Below are 20972 nucleotides of genomic sequence, written 5' to 3'. Positions count from 1 at the left end.
AGAATTGTAGGAAAGTGGCCAAAATTAACTAGGATGTTTATGTTCACAGAGGTAACAGAAACTACAGTCTTCATGCTCTAGGGAGAGTGTTATGCTTACAGCAGTGACCTTTCAGCTTCTGTGATGAGAAGCAAAATGAGTTTATCCTCTTTACTTGTCAAGAATCAGAAAAGAGATAAAAATGCTGTAATACCAACTACAGTTTTTTTTCTTTTAACTACTGTCTTTTCAAAAAATCTATAAGGTAATAAAAGATAACATGGAGAATTTAATAATCTTGAAAGGGTAGTATCTTTCTGAGCATGATTTTCAAAAGTTTAAAATATTTCATAATTTAATTACATACAATTTTTAGTCTCTGTGACTAAAAAATACCATAAAGATTGAAAGGCAGCATTGAGTTGGGAAAAGATATTTACAATGTATATGACCAAGTCTAACTTGCTTAATATGTAAAAATGGATAACACAACAGAAAAATGGGCCAATGACAGGATTAACAAATAGTTCAGAGAAAAGGAATGGCTTGTAAAACATACGAAAAGGTGCTCAGTGATACTCATAAGAGAAATCCCAATTAAAGTTACTAATAACTATCAGAATGCTGAAGATCTAAAAGTGTACTTCTTTTACCCTTAACAATAGAGACATTCTTACTCTTGTTGGAAGAGTACATTGATATTGTCTAATTTTTCTACAGAGGTTTATATTTACCAAAATTCAAAATACAGATTCTCATTAGGCCCGTAATTCTGCTGTATCCGAGGGTTTCTCCACTCACCGTCCTCTTGGACACGCATAAAAGTCAGCAGTTATGTAAGCGTATCCATTATGGCACTATTTGTAATAGCTAGAAATCGGACAGTCTAGGAGACTGGTTGAATCAGTACCTTCCAGCACTGGAGTACTATGTAACTGTTAAAAAGGATGCTGTTTTATATGATGTTATCTCCAAGATGTGTAATTAAAATAAGCAGCAATCATTTTATTTATTAAAAGAGGAGAGGGTTGCTTGTGTGACTGTGTGCTCTTTTATGCATAATAAAACTCTGAATGGGTATATACGAAACTGGCAGTATTGGTGGAGCCTGTGGTGGGAAGGGGACTACCTTTCTTTGGTTTGCCCTTTTATACTGTTTGAGTTTTTTCCATGGACAGATATTAATTTTACTTATTAAAGACAAAATTTAAAATAAATGTTGGAGATTTTTATCTATATAGTAATGAATGAGCATGGAAACATTTGTCAAGTTACTTGTGTTGTGCTCATGGAAAAAATGGTGTTGAGTACTTTCCAAATTTCATTTGTTCGTTACAAATGTTCATGTACTCGTTTCAACTCTATGAAGTAGTTAATATTGTCCGTATTTACTGGTAAAGGCTCAGGTTAAGAAACATGCCCACGGTGACAGGGCTACAAGTGGCACAGCTGGTATGTGAATCTGTGTAAGTGGTGGGGTCATGATGTGTCTACGGGATTTATGTGGCCTTGTCTTAGATGGCACAGCGTGCATCTTACCAATATTGGTGTCATTCTCCTACATGTAGGTACCGATGGGCCTTTATTCCAGAAGCCTCAGATGATTCCGGTTTGGAAGTGAGAAGGCAGGGCATACATCAACGAGAATTTAAACCTTATGTAGTACGACTTGCAAAGCTTCTTCGGAAAAGGGCAAAGGTACTGCATTCTTTTTAAAATTTGTTTTTGTTAAGTGTAAGAAGATAAAATTTGTAAAATATACTTATATCGTATCTTATGTGCATCTTCCACTGTGCGTCAGGCTAATTAATTACAGATCTTTACCCAAGAAAATAGTAGTGAGTTTCTTTACGTTCATCAGTAGGCCTCTGTTACAAACCTTTTGTCATCTTTTCCTTGCATTCAGAAAATTTCAAAAATAAATTGTACAATCTGGGGACGATCTGGGTTGTTTTGCGAGCCCTAGTTTGTAATATGTGCTTTGAGTGCTCAGAAATTTTCCACTCTTCTGGGGTCTCCTATTCAGGCAGCAGCTCCTAAACCACATTCCACACACTCCAGAGATGGAATGGAGGACAGTGTCCTTGAAGGACATGCGGAACTTGATTTCAAATCAAGTTGTTTCTTTAGGGACTAATAAGTAAAAGAAGAGATGAAAGTTGAGTCCAGAGTTTAGGAGAGCACTTGGGTACTTTCATGTTGATATTGCAGGGTTGGAAAAAATAATCATGACAACGAATCCGGAAGCAATGTGATTATAGGCACACGTACTTTGTCATCCCTGCATTTCATTAGTAATGACAGTTTTTATAAAACTCCTCCCTTATCTAAGGAATAAACATGACAGTCTTTTGCACAACACTTGTCCCACAGAATAAAAAAATGTTTTGATTGGAAAGCATTTTCCCATCCAAAACACCTTAAACAAGGTCTTCATGGCCAAGCCCACTTTTCACTGGAGCAAAGGCTATGAGCTCTCCTCTTTCCTTCCACAGGACGAGGAGGACTTTAAGACAGTGACATTGGAGGGACTGGAGATGGCCAAGCATCAGGTGAGGGTGGCTTTTTGATGCTTGTGGTATGGCAGCAAAAGCTGCCACCTCTGGACCAAATCTTGAGACACAAACCCAGGTCTGGCTTTCAACAGGACAAGAGAGGTAAACAGGAAGGAAGTCTTTTAAGTGTAGACTGTTGCAGTGAAAGGAGAAATAGTTCATATGGAAACATGTTTGACTTGTTAATTTTATTATTGAGGAGGTGGTGTAGCTCTGATTAAGAAAAGCAGAAACACTATAAAACAAGTGCACTGTTCTTGGTCAAGAGCTTAGTAAAAGTCCTCTTAAAGGTACATCTTGACAAGAATATAAACAAAAGGTTACATCATAGCTTCCTTACATTTGAAAATCAGCTATGTAGAGGGTTCAAGCGTATTACTCGTTTCCCCTCAGAGTAAATGCATCTCTGTAGACCCTTTCGTGACTATTGAATTGCACTCTGACTCAGGGGACTGACGGTGGAGTGGTCATCAGTCCCGGACCGTCATTAAAGCCAGTGTTATTAGGTGAGAGAAAGGAAAGTGGTTTCGTACTAAGAAATAAACTAATAGCTGTTTTTTCTTTCTCCTTTTTTTTTTTTTAAATTTGGCCATAGATAAAGAACTAGATGATCTTTTTTTCTTGTTTGCTCCTGTAGACTTCTGAGAAAGGAAAACAGATTTAAAACAGGATTTTATTTTAAAATAAGCAAACATTGTAAGCACACACAAGAAAATAAGCTGGATTTTGCATCTGTTTTCTCCACTAGGAAACTAGTGATATTAAAATATTAAGTGAACAATGCAAGTTTCTCAGCAACATCTCATCTTAGAAGGCAAACTCCATTTGTTAACAAATATGACAGACTATAATTCTGCTTCCTAAGTCCCACTTGATAGTTTTTTCTCTCTAGTTCATTGTTTGTCTTCATTATCTTTACTCAGTGTGTTTTCAAATCTATGATTCTGCCCCAGTTCAGACATCTTCAGTTCTCTCAGAACTTTCTCTAGATAGACCGATGTCTACAGCTGTGTGTGTAGTTTAGCTGGCTTCTCAAAGTAGCTACTTGAAGTACGTAAATTGTCGTGTTAATGCAGTTGACAAGAGTTTTCACATACATTCTCTTCATCGCCCCATCTTATAAGTGAGGAACTGTTCTGTACTTGCCCAGGACACCCACAGTAAGCAAGCGGCAGAGCCAGGGCCCTGACTTTGGCGTTATTCTGACTCCAGGTCCAGCTTTGCTCCCATGTGGTTTAGCACAACACAGAAGCGCATGGCAGGGTCTCTCCTGGGAGTTCCTTTCCTTTCTCTGTGCTGATAGTAATGATTCACTGTGGACTCTGCTGCTGTCTTGTGGCAAGTTTAAGCCATTTGGCCACAAGGTAATTGACTGACTTGCTAGTAGTGAAATGTGTAAGACTCTCTGTCCCTTCTTCAGTCATTTTGACCTAGTCCTCGGATACATTGGTGGGGATCCAGAAATCTGGGAGCTTTTTGAGTATATGCAAAGCACAACATGAACTTTTGGATTTGACAGTCCCTATGCAAAACTAATTCAGCTAATAACTAAGCTTACTTGTGCATTCAAGTTGGAAAATATTACTAAAGTGTTAGACCCTCAATGTACAATTAATAATTGGCACCAGAAGGCCTCAGTTAGAAGCAAACATTTTAGCAAGTCTGGAATGGAGACCTAATGTCATCACTTGTATTCATTTCTTAACTCTGTTTGCTGATCCTTATATTCTTTTAAGTTTCCTCACATACTGCATCGTCTGTTGGGAACAATCGCCTTTTTGTTTTCTGCAGAAAAACCCGGAGGAGGACAACTCAGGGAGAGCGCTGGGCTGGGAGCCGGGGCACTTGCTGCTCACCGTCTGTACGGTGCGCAGCCTTGAGCAGCTCCTGCCATTCTTCAACGTGCTCAGCCAAGTCTTCAACAGCAAAGTCACCAGCCGATGCGCAGGACACTCAGGGAGCCCCGTCCTCTACTCAAACACCTTCCCGAGCAAGGACATGAAGCTGGAAAACCACAAACCATTTTCCAGCAAAGCCAGGCAAAAAATAGAAGAGATGGTAGAAAAAGATTTTCTGGAAGGGGTGATAAAAACTTGAGCAACATAGTGGTTCCATTTAGTTTAAATGTAAATGTAATTATTTAAAACAAACATTGCTCTGAGTTGTATAGTTTCTTTTTGTTTTCTTTTTTTTTTTTTTGTATGTAACGAAACACGTTTCAGGTTGTATTTAATTTAAATATTTGTAAATAAGAACGAATGTCTGACTGTGGCCTGAATCAAGTTTAAATATTACGGGCGCATATTGATTATGGTGCCTAAGAGAGATCTATATATACATAAATAGTCCATTATGGTCCATTGTTTTACTGTCCTGAGTTGTCTTAAACCTGCCAAATACACACTGCACATTTTTTCTATTAGTTTCAGGCTTTGTTTAATTTAGATTGGTTGGGGATTTTTTTCTTTACCTTATTAACCCACATTCTAGTATCAGAAAGCCATCACTTCTCTGTCAGAGGCTTGGTAATGTATTACAACTCGTTTCTCCCACATACCTTCTCTCCCATACCTTCACTAAGAGGAGTAATGAATAATTGAAGCCTGGGCCACACATCCTTCCTTGTAAGTGTAGCACGAGCATCTCAACCTCGGTACGGAGTACAGGTGTATACAGCCTCCATAGTCACAACTCTATAAATTCCTGGTGATGTTAACTGAAGAGAGGTAAGTCATCTAAGAATTGTTCTGGAGACTCTGCTATGAAAAAATTGGTTATATGAAGTCTTCTCCAACCTCCTCGCGTTTGTATTAACAATGGTGAGTATTAGTACTGCAAAATGACTGAGGTGACAATGACGGAAAAGACATCATATGGAATTGGTAATAAATAAAGTTTAATTTTCTAGCAGCCTTCATGAATTTTTCCTTGCATATATTATAAAGTTAATGACTGAATCATATACTTAAGCTCCAGTAGTTTACATTAGTGTGATTGATATTAGGGGTAAATTTCAGTTTTTAAAAAAACTAAATTTTAACAAGTATAAGGGCTTACCTATTTCTAAAGAATGATTCTGGTAGTGTTTGTTTAAGAAAAATAATCAGATCTAGAAATAATCCAGTAAGGTACAGACTAAACATTTATGATTATGTGTTTGAGCCTGTCACAATAATGGCAGTACTATTATCCTGTAAAAAGTTTTTAAAAGTCTAGTTTCTAAAAAATATAAAAATTGTCCTCAGAAACCTGGTTGAGGTCTTTCTCCAATCCCTCCAGCCAGCTGAAATACTGCCAAGCTCACTTCATATGCAAGGCTGTCCGCATTTTCCTGCAAATTACATGAAAGGATATTAGATGAGAAAGACACAGCATCTACCAGGTTACTTGCAACTTTAGGGGAGGCAGCTTTCTGATTTTGATTCACTAACCAATATTCAAATGAGAACTTTTTTTCATCTTTCAGTAACAAATTACAAGACCCTCAGATAAATGGAAAACAAGTCACAGTCTTCTAAATCGGGTAAGTTCCTAGTTAACTAATTTTATAAGCTGATTTGATTATCATGCTAAAGCTCTGAATAAATTCAACAGAACCTAGTCCTTAAAGGCAAGAAGGCCACAACCAGCCTAAAGTAACTCTTAAGGCCCCATCCTCATCCACTAGGGATATTTATTCAGTATATTCTGGGACGGCCTAAGCTTCTGCAGAAAAGCTGCTGTATAAGTTAACGGTATATATCTCCTTCTGAGAGCTATTTACCTAGTCACCCCACTCTAACTGCCTCAGCTGAGCAAACACTTTTAAGTCTTTGACCCTATCAAGAAAACAGAGGCACAGAGCAAGGCTGTCATTTAAAGGAAATATTTTGAAAAACAAATTGAAGAGTCCAGAGACAAAGATGAATTTCAAGCAGTATGGATGACGGTACCAGTTGATTTAGAAATGGACTTGAACTAACCAGCTATTTTCATAAAGCAACAGGATGTTTTTTAAATGAAGGAAAAAGGTATAATCCACTTCAGGATGCATATGCTTAATATGTGTCAAACTAAGTACGGTTTAGTACACTAAGTATTTATTAGTTATTCATGCAGCAGTTAGAAATATGACACTTTCAGGAAATTAGAATAAATTATAAGAAAAATATGTGGGGGAATTCTGTTCAACTGTGTAACTACTACTGATGAAAATAACCTAAAAGCCTCCATAAATCTCACACATTAGAGATTCCAACACCATTAAAATAGTTTTCTCTCCTGCTGCCTGCCCTCCTCCACCTATGTTAGACTCTCACTGCACATTCCTCCAATAGAATTGTCCCAGCTTACCTGCGAGTCCGCTTCTGCATAGACTCGGACTATGTCTTCGGTACCAGAGGGCCGGACAAAAGCTCGAGAAAGCCTGTACTTCCTCACCAGCTCATTGATGGCTTCCTGGAGTCCTGGAGGTTTAACTGCTTGTCTTTCGGCATCTGTGGTGCTAATAACTTGCCTGTCTGCAACCTAAGCACAAGCATTTCTCATTTGTTACCATATCACACTCCCTTTCACAAGCTTAACCCATTCAACCTAATTCCCACCAAAAGATTATGGCCATTTCATGTCAACAGGAACAGGCCCACATTTCAGCTTACTGTACCACAAAGAGTACAGCACTGAGATTTCCACACTGTATTACAGTTATTACTAAAACAATGGCCAGTAAGTACTGTATGACTTAATCATTGATCAAATAATCTTAGGTATTTAAAAAAAGAGGGTCATAAGAATCTCCGGAAAAAACTGATCTGAACAATCGGCAGCCGTTTCTGTGAGCTCTGGCTTCCATATCTCTGTCTTTCAAAAATTCTGTTGGTGAATGTGTAATCTGGTATAAATCTGTATAGAAATCAACCAGCAATTTATCTGAAATGCCTTTAAAAATTCTCTTTCAGCCCACAGATTCTACTTGTCAGCATCTAGCCTCTGGAAGTACTCTGTAAACCAAGAATAATGCAGAGGAAATATTTACAGTTCACTCAACAGGCTATCCAGAACTCGCTTCAAAATAATATTAGGGACATGGAGGGCACTTGTTGAAATCTGTTCTCTCTACACAATGTATCTTTTAAATTTTTTATAATAAAATCTTTTAAAGTGATACATAATATCATTTATACTAAAGTTAGAAACCAGATACTTCTAAATAACAATAGAATGGTTAAGAGCGATTCTGTAATTTTTAAAGATGTGAGAAAATAGTCTTTTCTATGCAATATCTATTTACAGAATGCAATTGTTTTAGTTAATTTTCAGAAAAGAAGTAATTTTAAAATCTCGCTCACACCTTAACTTTGAGCTGTCTGTTTGGAAGATCTGTATAGAGGGCGTCCCACTGCTGTACGGTCAAGCCCTTCAGAGCCAAGATTGCCTCAATCACCAGCATGTCAGAAATAGCATCACCAGTTGCCTGCAAGATGCAGAAGCAGAATACAAGCAGAGCGTGGATATGAATGCTTCTGTCTCAGAAAACCAATCGCCATGTCCTGGCTGCCCTCCCCACCCCACCCCCGCCCCCAATGCAGGTAACTGACGGGGGTAAATACAAACTACAACGAGGGAAAAAGGTATCCATGGAAGACAGCAGTAACAGGTCTACCAAGAATACTGAGACGAGCCTGCCTTTAATCTTCCTGCTTATCTGTGAAGTGTAACGAACTCTTAAGGTTCCAGCATTAACACTGTATGACTCAAAATTTTACTTACAACTAGATCCCTTTTGAGATACTATTGCCACGATGATGGAAGGCCTCATGCATGGTAAAGTGGAGAAATAGGAGCTTTGGTGGTAAGATACACCTAAAGTTGGATCCATACTGTGCCACTGAGTCGCTCTAAGTAAGTCTTTGTTTCTTCATTTATAAAACAGGAATTATAGTGACCCCTCTCCCTCTGTTACTGCAAGGATTACACAGTGAGGTATGGAAAGTGCCCAATATGTGCAGGACCCTCAAATATTAGTTCTTTTGCTTTCCGCTGACCTACACTTTGCTCTTCCATTGCCATATTCTCCACTCCAATCCAATAATCTGACCCACACATGTGCCTTGTCAGAGACTATTTTTCCTGAATTCCCTTGAGAAGGCTGGTTTCAAAACATATGCTTAGATACATTTAGTAGCTCAATCTGTTGACTCCAGCTATAAGCTACTCATTACTTGAAAATATGAAGCACATAAACATTGTCACTGCATTTCAGTATAAATCTAAATTGTTGCAAGGAAGCCACCACAACTTCTCCACTCTGATGTTTTATACAGCACGTTATTCTGTCCACCTTCTGAATAATGTAAAAGTAACCAAGAGTCCACCACCCCCTCGGTTCTGACCTGGTTAAACAAGTCAATCACGTTTTCAAGCATCTTAGCAGCTTTCCTTTTCTTATTTTCTTCTAATTCTTTTGCTAGTTGTTTTATCTTCATTTCAGCAGCTTTACTAAATAGAACCTACAATCAAAGCATAACAAAAATCAGAAAACACTATCCATGCCCCAGTCTTACGTACCATCATCCCAACTAAACTGCTTTTGAAACTCTCCATGACTCTGGAGAAACTGAGGGGAAAATGGCAGCCTTAGAATATATGAAATTAGTATAAAAGACCAAATCAGAACTCAGAAGATATTACAAGGGGGGTGGGGGGGAGTTCCTTCATGGATTATAAAACTGGGTTATCAAAATGTAAAGATTACAAATAAAATATCCCATTGGCAAAGGAGAATGCACATGGTGAGTTTATGATGTTGCCCTCAGCCAGCTGAACCAGTGCTGGGCAACCAGGGTTCCTTAAGCCTTATCTGTATCCATTTTACTTTGAAGAATATAACTCACTGCAATTAGTACAGTTTTCTTGTCCTAAGTTTTTAAGGACATAAACTAAGCAAAAGTAGAAAAGAGGTTCATCTTATATATTACATCATGGCAAGCAGTGCCATGGATGTTTAGTATAATAAACATCACGTTGCTCAGGATTCCTGCCCTTCTGACTTGCCTCGCCCATGCATGATTTCAGTGCCTTCGGAGGCCCAACACTAAAGAGGAAAAGCTGCACTACATTCAGCCACTTGATGATATACAAAGAAGTTTGCTGGTAAACTAAGACGCACACTGGTCACCTGTTTTGTGGAACCACGGCCATTTCCATTCATTTACCCTCCACCAGGAGACCTGAGCAGATGCGACATACCTTATGGCCTGTGAAGACTAAAATATTTACTATCTGCCCTTCAAAATAATTTACCAACCCCTGCATTAGATCACTGAAGTTATATTTTAATTGCATTTTCTAGGAACTCGTTTTTCTTCTCATATTCATGACCTCTAGAAGCCAATTTTGAATTAATGAAAATTATTTGACCTAGATAAAATTTTCTGTTAGCCACTTCAAGTCCATTTATGAAATGAGGCTATGTATAAAAAATTTAATAAAGAAATATTCTGAACGTTATGAATATGCTAAAGACCTGTTAATATACGTTAAAATAGTGAATGTTATGATACGCAAATTGTATCTCAAACCTTTAAAATTTTCTCTGCTAAGAGCCATAAAAAACTTTATATGCCAATTCTAATTACTTTAAACTCATTTTTAGTTGCTAGTAACTTAACTCTCAACCTTTCCAACACTTTTCAATTCACCACAGCTACTGAACTTTCCTTTTGCCACGTATGGCCAGTTGAAGGAAAATATTTTAAATGGGATGTATAGACCGTCTGGTTGTAGGAAAATTAAGAACTGCCATGTTTCTGAAAAAACTATATTATAGGGACAAATTAGTATTCTCTCTTCACACTCGAAGATCATTATAACCTAAAAGAGCCATAGTTTCACAGAACATAATAATATATTAACTAAATCTTATTCTATCACCATCCCAATCATTTCAACAAAGTGGAATGTTACCTATTACTACCCAGATACAGAATTCCATCACTGGAGAGAGGCGCCAGCTAAAGCCAGATGCCACTGCTTACGAGAACTTACTGTGCCATGCCCGTTTGCTTCAAAATAAACTCCAATGTCAAATTCCTGAGCCTTGTGATGCAGGTGTTTTACACCAGTTTTAGTACAATAGACAGGTACCTGTAACACACATGTTTAAAGAAACAACAGCAGTTATTCAATCAGCAGATATTCACTGTGCACCTCTCATCCCAGGGAACAAAGCTTAGTCTAGTGAGGAAGACAGCTAAGCAACTGAAATACTAAGTGTTAAGTGTCACTGCGGGGGAGTGAGAAAAGCAGGGTGAGAGTGTGAGAGGTCCCTTACAAGATAATGAAAGATCCCAAGTTGGGGAGTGACATGATGTAATTGTTTCTGAAAGCTCCGTGTAGCTACAGTGTGGAGAATGGCTTAGAGCGGGGGGTCTGCAAGCTTTTACTATAAAGAGCCAGATAACTAATATTTCAGGCTTTGCAGGCCATGTGGTCTCTGTCACAATCGCTCGATTCTGCCACTGTAGTGCGAAAGCAGCCACGGACCATACAAAAACAAACGAGCACGGCTATATTTCAATAACACTACAAACAGCTGGCCAGCTGGACGTCGCCCACAGGCCACTGTCTGCTAAGCCCTGGCTCAGGTTAGGTGGTTTCTAGGGCTAATCCCAGTAAGAAATCACGGTGGTTGGGACAGGAACAGTGGGTAGCGAAAGCCTTGGATGGATCTGCGAGACAAGCATGGCTAAGGAAAGACGGCAGCAAAACTGCAAAAGAGAGCAAGCTCCAATGAGCCTAGCATTTAACTGGATTCAGGGGACCTCAGGAATGGCTAGTGCTGAAAATATTTAACCCATAAGAGAATGTGTTGAGAAGGAGTAGCTTCTGATGTTGTTTCTTCAACAGGGCATTTTACTATAAGGAAGTTTTGAGACAGAAATTAAGAAAATACTCATAACCCTAACACAGAATCCCTATGAAAGGCAGGCAACTGGGCCCCAGCTGGCGTCCCTTGAGTAAGTTTACTGTGACCATATATTTAAATCAGGGCACAGACTAGCAGCCTCCAGGTGTGTTTTATTTGGACTACCCACTGTTTCTTTTAAATTCTGACTCAGCTGCCAAGACTTAAAAGGCAGGCAATTCACACAAGAATTCAGACTTCCAGCTTCTCCTGAAGATTGCCCAGAGGGGGCAGCAGCTGGCCTGGCACACCTTCCTAGTCCTCGCCTGCCTGCTGGCTTCGTTCACTGCCCCCATCCAGATCCTAAAGGAACCTGACTTTGTCACTCCTGCTTTAACAACAATAGAATGGCCACAAAAACTACTAAAATGCAGACATTTGAAAATGGATACACAAATGCTGGAAAATATTACACTAGCCAGGGAAAAAAAGAATAAAGGCAAAAAGACCCAACTTGGGCCCTGCAGCCTCTAACTCTTAAAGCGGGTAGCATGGTACAGAGGCTAGTCACCTACCTGGTGGATGCTGGGGAAAAAATCAGAAACAAAATCTCCCACCAATCCAGAAAACATCTCCACAGAAGAAGAATAAGACAGGCTTTATTACTGCGTAAGCGTTAAGCCAGACTGTGATGCACATCTCAGGCAATCTGCTAAGAGACGGCGAGACAGGAAGAAATCCCACCCTTTTGCAGAGCTAAAGATAGCTAGTGACCAAGATCTCTCCTCAACCGAACGTGAGGGAGGCTCCTTTGAGCCTGAATAGGTCCTGTCCTTGGCCGTGTCTGCAAGAGCCCAATTTTATCAGGAATCTTTTGCTAACTCACTTCAGCCAGAATCCCCCACCCTCAATATCTGACCAAAGTCCCTACCCGGTAGCATCTGATCACCCAGGCCTGCCTTCAGCAAATCAACTGTTAGGTTGGTTTAGCCAGAATCCCCCCTAGCCGCCCCCGTCCCTCTTCGTACTTTCCCATGCACCAACCCCTCCCTCACACCTTATTCCTTGGCTACAAAATCCCCACTTTTCCTTGCTGTGTTAGGAGATGAGCCCAGTCTCTGTTCCCCGCTACAAAACCCCACGGCGATATATCTATTGAATAAGCCTACTTCTTAGGAAGACGTCACAGTACCTTCTGTCACACGGAGTTTGTCCTAAATCTACCCGATAAGTGGAGTGGCCACTGGTGTCAGCTAACTGCCCTTCTGCAAAGGAATAATACAACTTCTCATCTCTCTCTGTCAAGAAGATAGGTGTCTGGCTCTAAGTGGTAGCTAGGTGAAACTCTCAGGAGGCTGAGGCATGGGATGCTATCTTCCTTGACGTTTATATTTCAAAGAGGTGACTCCAGGCCCTTATGATAAACACTTCTGAACTGTAAAACTGGCCTATTTCACCTAAAAAGGTTGATATTAATTTCAAAAGGACAGAGAAAAAAATTGTAAGTTTTCTAAAAGAAGTACTCTCAGAAAAAAGAGGAAGGAAAGTCTCTTTCCCTTTTTGCATTAGGGACAATTGAACTTTTTCTTATTTTTGATTTCTATTTATCCTTAAGTAGACAACAGCTCAGCTTCGTGCACTTCAACCTATTTATTTTTGTGAGGGCATTATTTTCCTCACAGAAGCATCTTACAATAGAAGATAATGATGAAGAAGCTACCAGAAAATGGAAATGTTTCAATACCTTCATAACTTCTTCCAGGTAGCGTGTTGAACTTCCATTGGCATATGCAGTTTGTACGACACCAAGACTCAAACTGTCTCCAATCTGGACAAAAACAAGGACAATTACCTTGCCATCAAAAGTAAAGACCCTACAAAAGCAAACCTATAATCAGAGTTCTAAAGGATGACAAAATTATCAGCCAGATCAGCTATGCCTTAGTTTTATGCAATAAACAACTCACCAAAAATTTACATGTATGCCAGAAAAAAAGATAAAATACTTTTGAGCATTATTTAAAGCAACTGTACAAGGAATCCTTTTATTTTTTTTTTTAAATCACCTGATTTCGTTTCTGTTACTCCACGGTTTGTATCAGGATTCACCCTTAGTGCTGTATATTCTGCGGGCTTGGACAAATGTATAAGGACACGTCTCCCTCTTTACAGTATCATATACAGTGTTTTCGGCCCTAAAAAGCCTCGTGCTCCACCTATTCATCCCTCAGCACCCACTTCCCCCCAGCCCCTTGCAACCACTGATCTTTTAACTGTCTCCACGGTCTCTGCGGGATTTTTTTGCAGAATATCATATAGTTGGACTCATGCTAAAATACACAGCCTTCTCAGATTGGCTTCCTTCACTTAGTAACATGCGTTCAAATTTCCTCCACGTCTTTTCATGGCTTGATACATCTTTTTTTTTTCTTTTTTCCTTCACTGCTGAATAATATTCCATTGTCTGGATGGACCACAGTTTATTCGCCTATGAAGGACATCTTGTTTGCTAAGGAATCCTTTTCAAAGAAACCTGTGGTTTCTTGATCTCTTTTTCTTTCGTTTTTAATAAAAGTATACACTGAATTCCTAAAGTACACATTTTCCCGATTGTGATAATTATCATTACATTTTATACTTACAGCTAACCTGAGATTTCCAAAAGAGCATAACAAAATAAATCTCACGTTACTAAGCTTATCATAATCGTAGTAAATAAATCCCTCAGAGGAGGAGATTTGCTATTTAAACTTGAGGCTCTGGGGAATGATGTTCGTGGAACCCTCATTAAAATGTCAGTTATGAAGAAACCAAAACTTCGTAAAGCTGCAAATCATGAAACTTTTTGCCAGTATGAAAAAGAAAAGACTGGGCTTCCCTGGTGGCGCAGTGGTTAAGAATCCGCCTGCCAATGCAGGGGACACAGGTTCGAGCCCTGGTCCGGGAAGATCCCACATGCCGCAGAGCAACTAAACCCACGTGCCACAACTACTGAACCTGCGCTCTAGAGCCCTGGAGCCACAACTACTGAGCCCGTGTGCCACAACTACTGAAGCCCGCACGCCTAGAGCCTGTGCTCTGCACGCAACGAGAAGCCACCGCAATGAGAAGCCTGCGCACTGCAACGAAGAGTAGCCCCCGCTCACCGCAACTAGAGAAAGCCCACGTGCAGCAACAAAGATCCAATGCAGCCAAAATAAATAAATAAAATTTTTTTTAAAAAAAGAAAAGACTACTCTCTTCAGGTTCCAAACCAGAGCCCCAGTGTTGAAATGACTGGAATGACCACTTCTCTGTGTTTTCTGGCCACTTCCCACCATCATGCCTCAGACATTCAAATGACTGCCTGATACAGAACAATCTCCCCAGTGAGTCTTGCTTGAAAGGGCAGTCCATCCCCGCACCATACCTCCAACAGGGGTTCCTTAAGGAAACTGCTAATGAGTGCTGCTATCTTGTCTCCGTCCACGAGATGAAACTGACCATCTGCATCATGGTAGTAGTAAATTATTCTGTCTGCATCTCCATCGAAGGAACAGCATCTTTCATTGGACTTCATTTCGATTCCTGCCACACAGAATAATTCAAAATGAATAATTCAAATTAATTGAATAATTCAAAATAATTCAAATTTCTTCAGTCTAAGAAAGGGGGATAAAATTCAGTGTAAAAAGTTTTCGGTTTTTCTCTCACACCAGTTACAAGGGAAAATTCTTGCGGTTAAGTATTGATCGTAAGTGACCTTCTGTGTTACATGGAAGCACGTCTACTACGACTTTTCAAGAGGTGTTTAAAATTATCCTTCCAGGGCTTAAGCAAAATTAAACACGTGCTAGGCAAATAGAGCCTGTCCTCAAGATTTACAAAAATCAAATGTCAGTTGAACAAAGTTTCTCCCAATTTGTAAACTGAAGCCCAGCTGAAAGGAATAAATGTCTTTATAACTGCAGATAAAGAACCGTTACTATCCTTACATGATCAAGCAGCTGGTACAATCAAATATAAATAATTGGAGTGTTTTGTCATTGAGGAGAATCCTGATCATTTCTCCTGTCTGAAGCGCTACATAAACATATGTAATTGTTTCTGTACCTGAATGGAGATAATAGCTTCAAAATCAAGGGAAGAGGATTCATTTAAATGGAAAGGAAACAACATAAAAATAATTATCCTTCCAAACAAAAACCAGTGTCGTAAGCTTTAAATAGTATACAGGTTTACTGTATACAGGGCAAACTCTTTCACAGCTAAGTGAAAAAAGAGCATTCACAATCTATCTAAGCTGAAACCCGATACGATACTAAAATAAAATTCCATTTTACAAGCCAGAGGTCTGGCAATACTGATTCCCACATAGTGTTTTGAGAGCTACACGTACTGAATTGAATGCAATTTCCCTAGCACCACAATGTCCTTTCTCATACAAAAAATAACCAGCAGTAGATGAGGTATGTGCTTGAATCCTGAAAAAAGTGATTTTTATTTGTTAACACCATCAATAACAAGAAACACTGGTCACTAAGAGCAAAGGATTATAACCTGTGAGAGACCAATGGCTTGTGTAACTTGTGTAAAGTTACTGAAACCTCAACAGCTGTGTCACAGCAAATCTTAGACAATGTGGCTGTTCCTTTGCCATGACAGCAGCCGATGGACAAACCCACCCCAGACCTACAGAGACTGAAACCCTCGGACAGAGCCCAGGAATCCGTGTGCGGACCAGCCCTCCAGGTGACTCTGATGCCTGCTGAAGCTTGAGGGCACGGCTCTACAATCCCACCTTGATTTTGCTTTCTCCACCGGATTTCCTGCGCCCCGTGAGGAGTGCTGTGACTTGCAGGCAGAGAGCAGCCTGTGCCCCACGTGGTACCGAAGAGCGGGAAGAGGCCCGGATGTGTAACGGCGGCAGGGCCAGGACCAGCTCACCTGGCCAGCTCTGTTTGTGAGACTGGTTTCAGGGAGAGCGCGAAAAACACATCTTTCACATACCCTGAGGAGGTTTCTGATGACTTTTCACAAAGTCAGCCCCACATAAATGATTGAGCTTCCCTTTGGTCCCATCGTTAAACAGCTGCACTGACAGCCCCTGGGAGAAGTAGTGTTTCATTTCTCTCAGCTTCAGGGCCCCTATGCCGTTCGCACAGTCAACCTTAAGTGTTCTTTGGCCATCTCCACTGCAGGAGGCCTGAAAAGGAAAAGACATACGCAAGAAAAATTTCAAGTTGTAACAGTGAAGCATGGCATATACATGTATATATAAACATCTTCCATTATTTCAGTTATAACTCGTCTGTTTTAACCCAGGAAACAAAAGGGTACACGCATTCAGATGAAAATTGTAAAACACCAAAGTAAAATGTTAAAACACCTTTTTTCGGACACAGACACTGGAACAGTTGCGTTGACTGAATAAATGATGGAAATGAAGCTGTATTAGAATTTAGCCTCCATGAAGCAAGGTCTCTTACAATATTATAGTCTGTATTACACGGCAGGCATTCAAATACGGGCATGAGTACACAGATGAGTAAGCAGTCATAACATCCGTCCTTCTCTTCAGAGCATATTACACCACCGGGCATGTCTGGCTTTTTTCCTGTCAGTCTCCTCTCCTACCCATCTCACCCCAGAATGTAAGTTCTCTGAGAGCAAAGGCTTGGTTTTGTTTAACTATGCCTGACAATGACATACATCGATATTTGCCAATCAAATGAATTACACCCCTCAAATCTTGTTCAGGTTTAGGAAGCTAATTCACCTCGAAGAAAGGCTTTCTCAACAGTAGGTGCCTCAAGTATGACACCAACAGCACCTGCAGTAACTCTAAGACCAAATTCCTCTGAATGAACACAACGATAACTGCAAGTACACCACTCTTCTCCCCCGGGGAGCTCAGAACATATTACACGCCTTGCCGAGTAAATGCCAACAAAGAGTTAGCAGGATACGAGGCCCAGACCTTGCAGAGCGCTAAAAAGAAAAAGAAGACACGCCACATTTTTGGAAGAGGAGGAGGGGTAACAAATATCTAATTAAAATAAACTGTTCAACTGATGTTATTTTGGTCATCTGCTTAAACTCTAACCACGTTCAAGAGATTTTCACCTGTTTGGTAAGTTCCACAAAGGCTGCAGAGAGTTTCTGGTAGTAACCTTCTGTGGTTGCCTTTCCATACTGGCCACTGGTGTTTCGACAGTACACCATGTAGTGCAGCTGGGGCGTCGTCAACAAGCCATAATCTGTCACAGAAATACAAAAAGCAATTTACCACATTCCTTAAGAAAGAAGAAAAGTTTAGGACTCATACTGTGTGAATTTCAGGGTGACAAATCCTCTTCAAAAAAAGACATCTCGGGCGTCCCTGGTGGCGCAGTGATTGGGAGTCCGCCTGCCGATGCAGGGGACACGGGTTCGTGCCCCGGTCCGGGAGGATCCCACATGCCGCGGAGCGGCTGGGCCCGTGAGCCATGGCCGCTGGGCCTGGGCGTCTGGAGCCTGTGCTCCGCAACGGGAGAGGCCACAACAGTGAGAGGCACGCGTACCGCAAAAAAAAAAAAATAAATAAATAAATAAGACATCTCAGAAAACACAAGAAACACTAACTTTGAAAACTACCCCGAAATATGCATAAACATCCACTGAAATCATTATAACTACATGTCACACTGTGATATCATGATTTATAATAAGAAATATACATTTGGTCTGTGTCCCCATTTCTGGCACAGCCTCTAAACCCTCTTTTCTTATGTTAATGGGGTGACTTTTGGACAGCCCTCAGACACTTTAGGATGGGGCCGGCTGCCAGGGAACCAACCACAGGATTAGAGAGCTGAAACTTTCAGTCGTCCCCATCTCCTCCCTAACTCCAGGGAGGGGAGGACGGAGCAGCAAGAGACCGAGTTCAAACACCAATGGCCAGCGATCTCATCAATGATGCCTATGTAACGAGGCCTCCACAAAAACCCTGAAGGATGGGGTTCCAGGTTTGGTGGGCAAGTGGAGATTGGGGACAGTGGCCTGCCCAGAGAGCACGGACACTCCACGCCCCTTCCCATATAAATCTCTACCATCTGGCTGTTCCTGGGTTATACCCTTTATAATAAACGTGTAATCTAGTAAGTAAAACATTTCCTCCCTGAGTTCTATGAGCCTATCTAAGCAAATTAATCGACCCCAAGGAGAGGGCTGTCAGAAGCCCAGGTGATAAATTAATTAATTAATTAAAAAAGAAGCCCAGGGGCTTCCCTGGTGGCGCAGTGGTTGAGAGCCTGCCTACCGATGCAGGGGACACGGGTTTGTGCCCCGGTCCAGGAAGATCCCACATGCCGCGGAGCGGCTGGGCCCGTGAGCCATGGCCGCTGAGCCTGTGCGACCGGAGCCTGTGCTCCGCAACAGGAGAGGCCACAACAGTGAGAGGCCCGCGTACGGCAAAAAAAAAAAAAAAAAGAAGCCCAGGTGACTGGCATCTGAAGAGGGGAGGGGCAAGGCTTGTGGCACTGAGCCTTTAACCTGTGGGATGTGACCCTAATTCCAGGTAGATAGTGTCAGAATTAATTGGTAGTGGAAAAGGCACACATTGGATACATACTTGGTTCTAAAAAAAATATGAACTACTACTGATAGCAAAAACCAATCATTTAGTATAGACGGGTAGCAGTATAAAAATAGAGCAACGTAGAAAAGTAATAACTGAGTTCTATTTCCAGTAACATTACAAACTATGTAATTCAGATGAACCCTCCTCCCGAAGACAACCAAAAATGCTGAATAAGAGAAAAATCTCTTTTTAAAAAGAATTACAGTACCAACATTACAAAGGAATTAGGCCAAAATTTACATGAAGAGAGAACTCCAGGATGTGAGCTAAGGGAAGCCAGTTTTGCTCTGAGGACATTCCTCTAAATAAGAAGTTGAGCAATGGTTCTCAGTGCAAACAGTCCATGCTGGTCTAAGATGTGCAACTGGGGGAACAGGCGCTCGTGAGGCTGAAGCCCCAAAGGACTATTCTTCAAACCATAATTCGAAAAGATACAAGCACTCCAATGTTCACCACAGTACTATTTACAGTAGCCAAGACATGGAAGCAACCTAAATGTCCATCGACAGATGAATGGATAAAGAAGACGTGGCACATAAAGACAATGGAATACTACTCGGCCAGAAAAAAGAATGAAACAATGCCATTTGCAGCAAAGTGGATGGACCTGGAGATTATCATACTAAATGATTAAGTCAGAGAAAAGCAAATATCATATGATATCACTTACATGTGGAATCTAAAACAAAAAAAACAAATGAACTTATTTACAAAACAGAATAGACTCACAGACTTAGAAAACAAACTTATGGTTACCAAAGGGGAAACGTGGTGGGGAGGGGTAAATTAGCAGTTTGGGATTAACATACACATACTATTCAATACTATATATAAAGCAGATAATCAAAAAGGACCTACTGTATAGCACAGGGAACTCTACTCAATATTCTGTAATAACCTACGTGGGAAAAGAATCTGAAAAAGAATGGATATATGTATACGTGTAACTGAATAACGTTGCTGTGTACCTGAAACTAACACAACATTGTAAATCAACTATACTCCAATAAAAAATAAAAATTAAAAAAAAAAAAAAAAGGACTACTCTTCGGTGCAAGAGTGGGTTAGAAGTGAATCAGCCCCCAGGGCCTACTCCCCAGAAAGCTGTCTTGGCGCCGAGCAGAGTGGGAAGCCCACCCCGAAGAGCTGTCACCACAAACACAGGCCTCCCACAGACACCCAGTTCAAATTCACGTAAACACGGGATCAGAAGAGCCCTGGCATCAAAGAACCTTGTCACCCACCAGCCAGGCAGTACCCCCAGGCCCCAGCAGAAGCAAACACTAAACTCAGCCAGGGAAATACACCTTTATCATAAACCTCAAAAATGTCCCACAAATAATTTTCCCAGAAAACAGCTTACAGTCAAAAATAGCTACACACACAAGAAAGGCACCATAAGCAAGAAGCAAGAGAAACAGCAAAAGTGGACCAGGATCCAACCAATATTCCGTGACGAAATCCCTCAGTGGTCTTCAAAGTCAAGCACAAGAGTTTGGACTGGAAGCAGAAAGTCACTTTAAGCTCTTGAGCCCTGCAGTTACGTAACAGAAACGGTATTGTGTGAAGGCAACTTTGGCTCTGGTATAAGGATTAGGTGAGAGGAGGTGGAAAAGCTCAAAAAAAGTGAGTAAGAGCTTAGACTAGCTTAATGGAAGTGTGTAAGGAGAGAAAAACCATATTCCAAAGACACATATTGAAGGATGAAACAAAAGGATTTTGTGACCGATATCAAAATTACCAAATAAACATTTACTAAATGACTATTATAGACAGTTACTCAGTAAAAAGCATGACCATATATTCCACGGAACAACCCAGCAACCTAGAAGCCATTCTTCACAGCTCTAGCCTCATCACATATCACAAAATCCTTTGCATTCATTACTAATTCCACCTTTTTCCATTTCTCTCACTAGCATCAGTCTTGCACGAACTACTGCACAGTCCCCCC

The 20972-nt window shown here is 40.6% G+C and overlaps 2 protein-coding genes across 12 annotated transcripts in view; one reads left to right on the top strand and one right to left on the bottom strand.

The window, feature by feature from the left end:
- DOP1A (DOP1 leucine zipper like protein A) overlaps positions 1–7677 on the top strand; it is a 113052-nt gene extending 105375 nt beyond the window's left edge. For 5 of the 8 annotated variants that reach the window (XM_027091506.1, XM_027091500.1, XM_027091533.1 and 2 more), the window contains 4 exons: positions 1548–1677; positions 2475–2531; positions 4326–6057; positions 7472–7677. In XM_027091506.1, the coding sequence (XP_026947307.1) occupies positions 1548–1677; positions 2475–2531; positions 4326–4631 (493 nt within the window). In that variant the 3' untranslated portion in view covers positions 4632–6057; positions 7472–7677. Of the gene's footprint in view, positions 1–1547; positions 1678–2474; positions 2532–4325; positions 6058–7471 lie in introns of those variants that run through there. The other 3 variants (XM_027091523.1, XM_027091517.1, XM_027091538.1) reach the window with 2 other exon arrangements.
- The window catches only part of PGM3 (phosphoglucomutase 3), a 25312-nt gene continuing 9753 nt past the window's right edge, over positions 5414–20972 (bottom strand). For 3 of the 4 annotated variants that reach the window (XM_027091552.1, XM_027091547.1, XM_027091569.1), the window contains exons 5-13: positions 17524–17657; positions 16408–16603; positions 14828–14985; positions 13163–13246; positions 10560–10658; positions 8906–9022; positions 7864–7986; positions 6867–7040; positions 5414–5865 (exon numbers count right to left, since the gene is read on the bottom strand). In XM_027091552.1, the coding sequence (XP_026947353.1) occupies positions 5776–5865; positions 6867–7040; positions 7864–7986; positions 8906–9022; positions 10560–10658; positions 13163–13246; positions 14828–14985; positions 16408–16603; positions 17524–17657 (1175 nt within the window). In that variant the 3' untranslated portion in view covers positions 5414–5775. The remainder of the gene's footprint in view (positions 5866–6866; positions 7041–7863; positions 7987–8905; positions 9023–10559; positions 10659–13162; positions 13247–14827; positions 14986–16407; positions 16604–17523; positions 17658–20972) is intronic. The other variant, XM_027091560.1, reaches the window with a different exon arrangement.

This window comes from Aethalodelphis obliquidens, unplaced genomic scaffold (genome assembly GCF_003676395.1).
Source record: "Aethalodelphis obliquidens isolate GAN/ISIS:26980383/991018 unplaced genomic scaffold, ASM367639v1 scaffold3, whole genome shotgun sequence".
NCBI lineage: Eukaryota > Metazoa > Chordata > Mammalia > Artiodactyla > Delphinidae > Aethalodelphis > Aethalodelphis obliquidens.
Note: the sequence above shows the minus strand (reverse complement) of the source record. Positions and strands in the feature narration are given on the sequence as shown.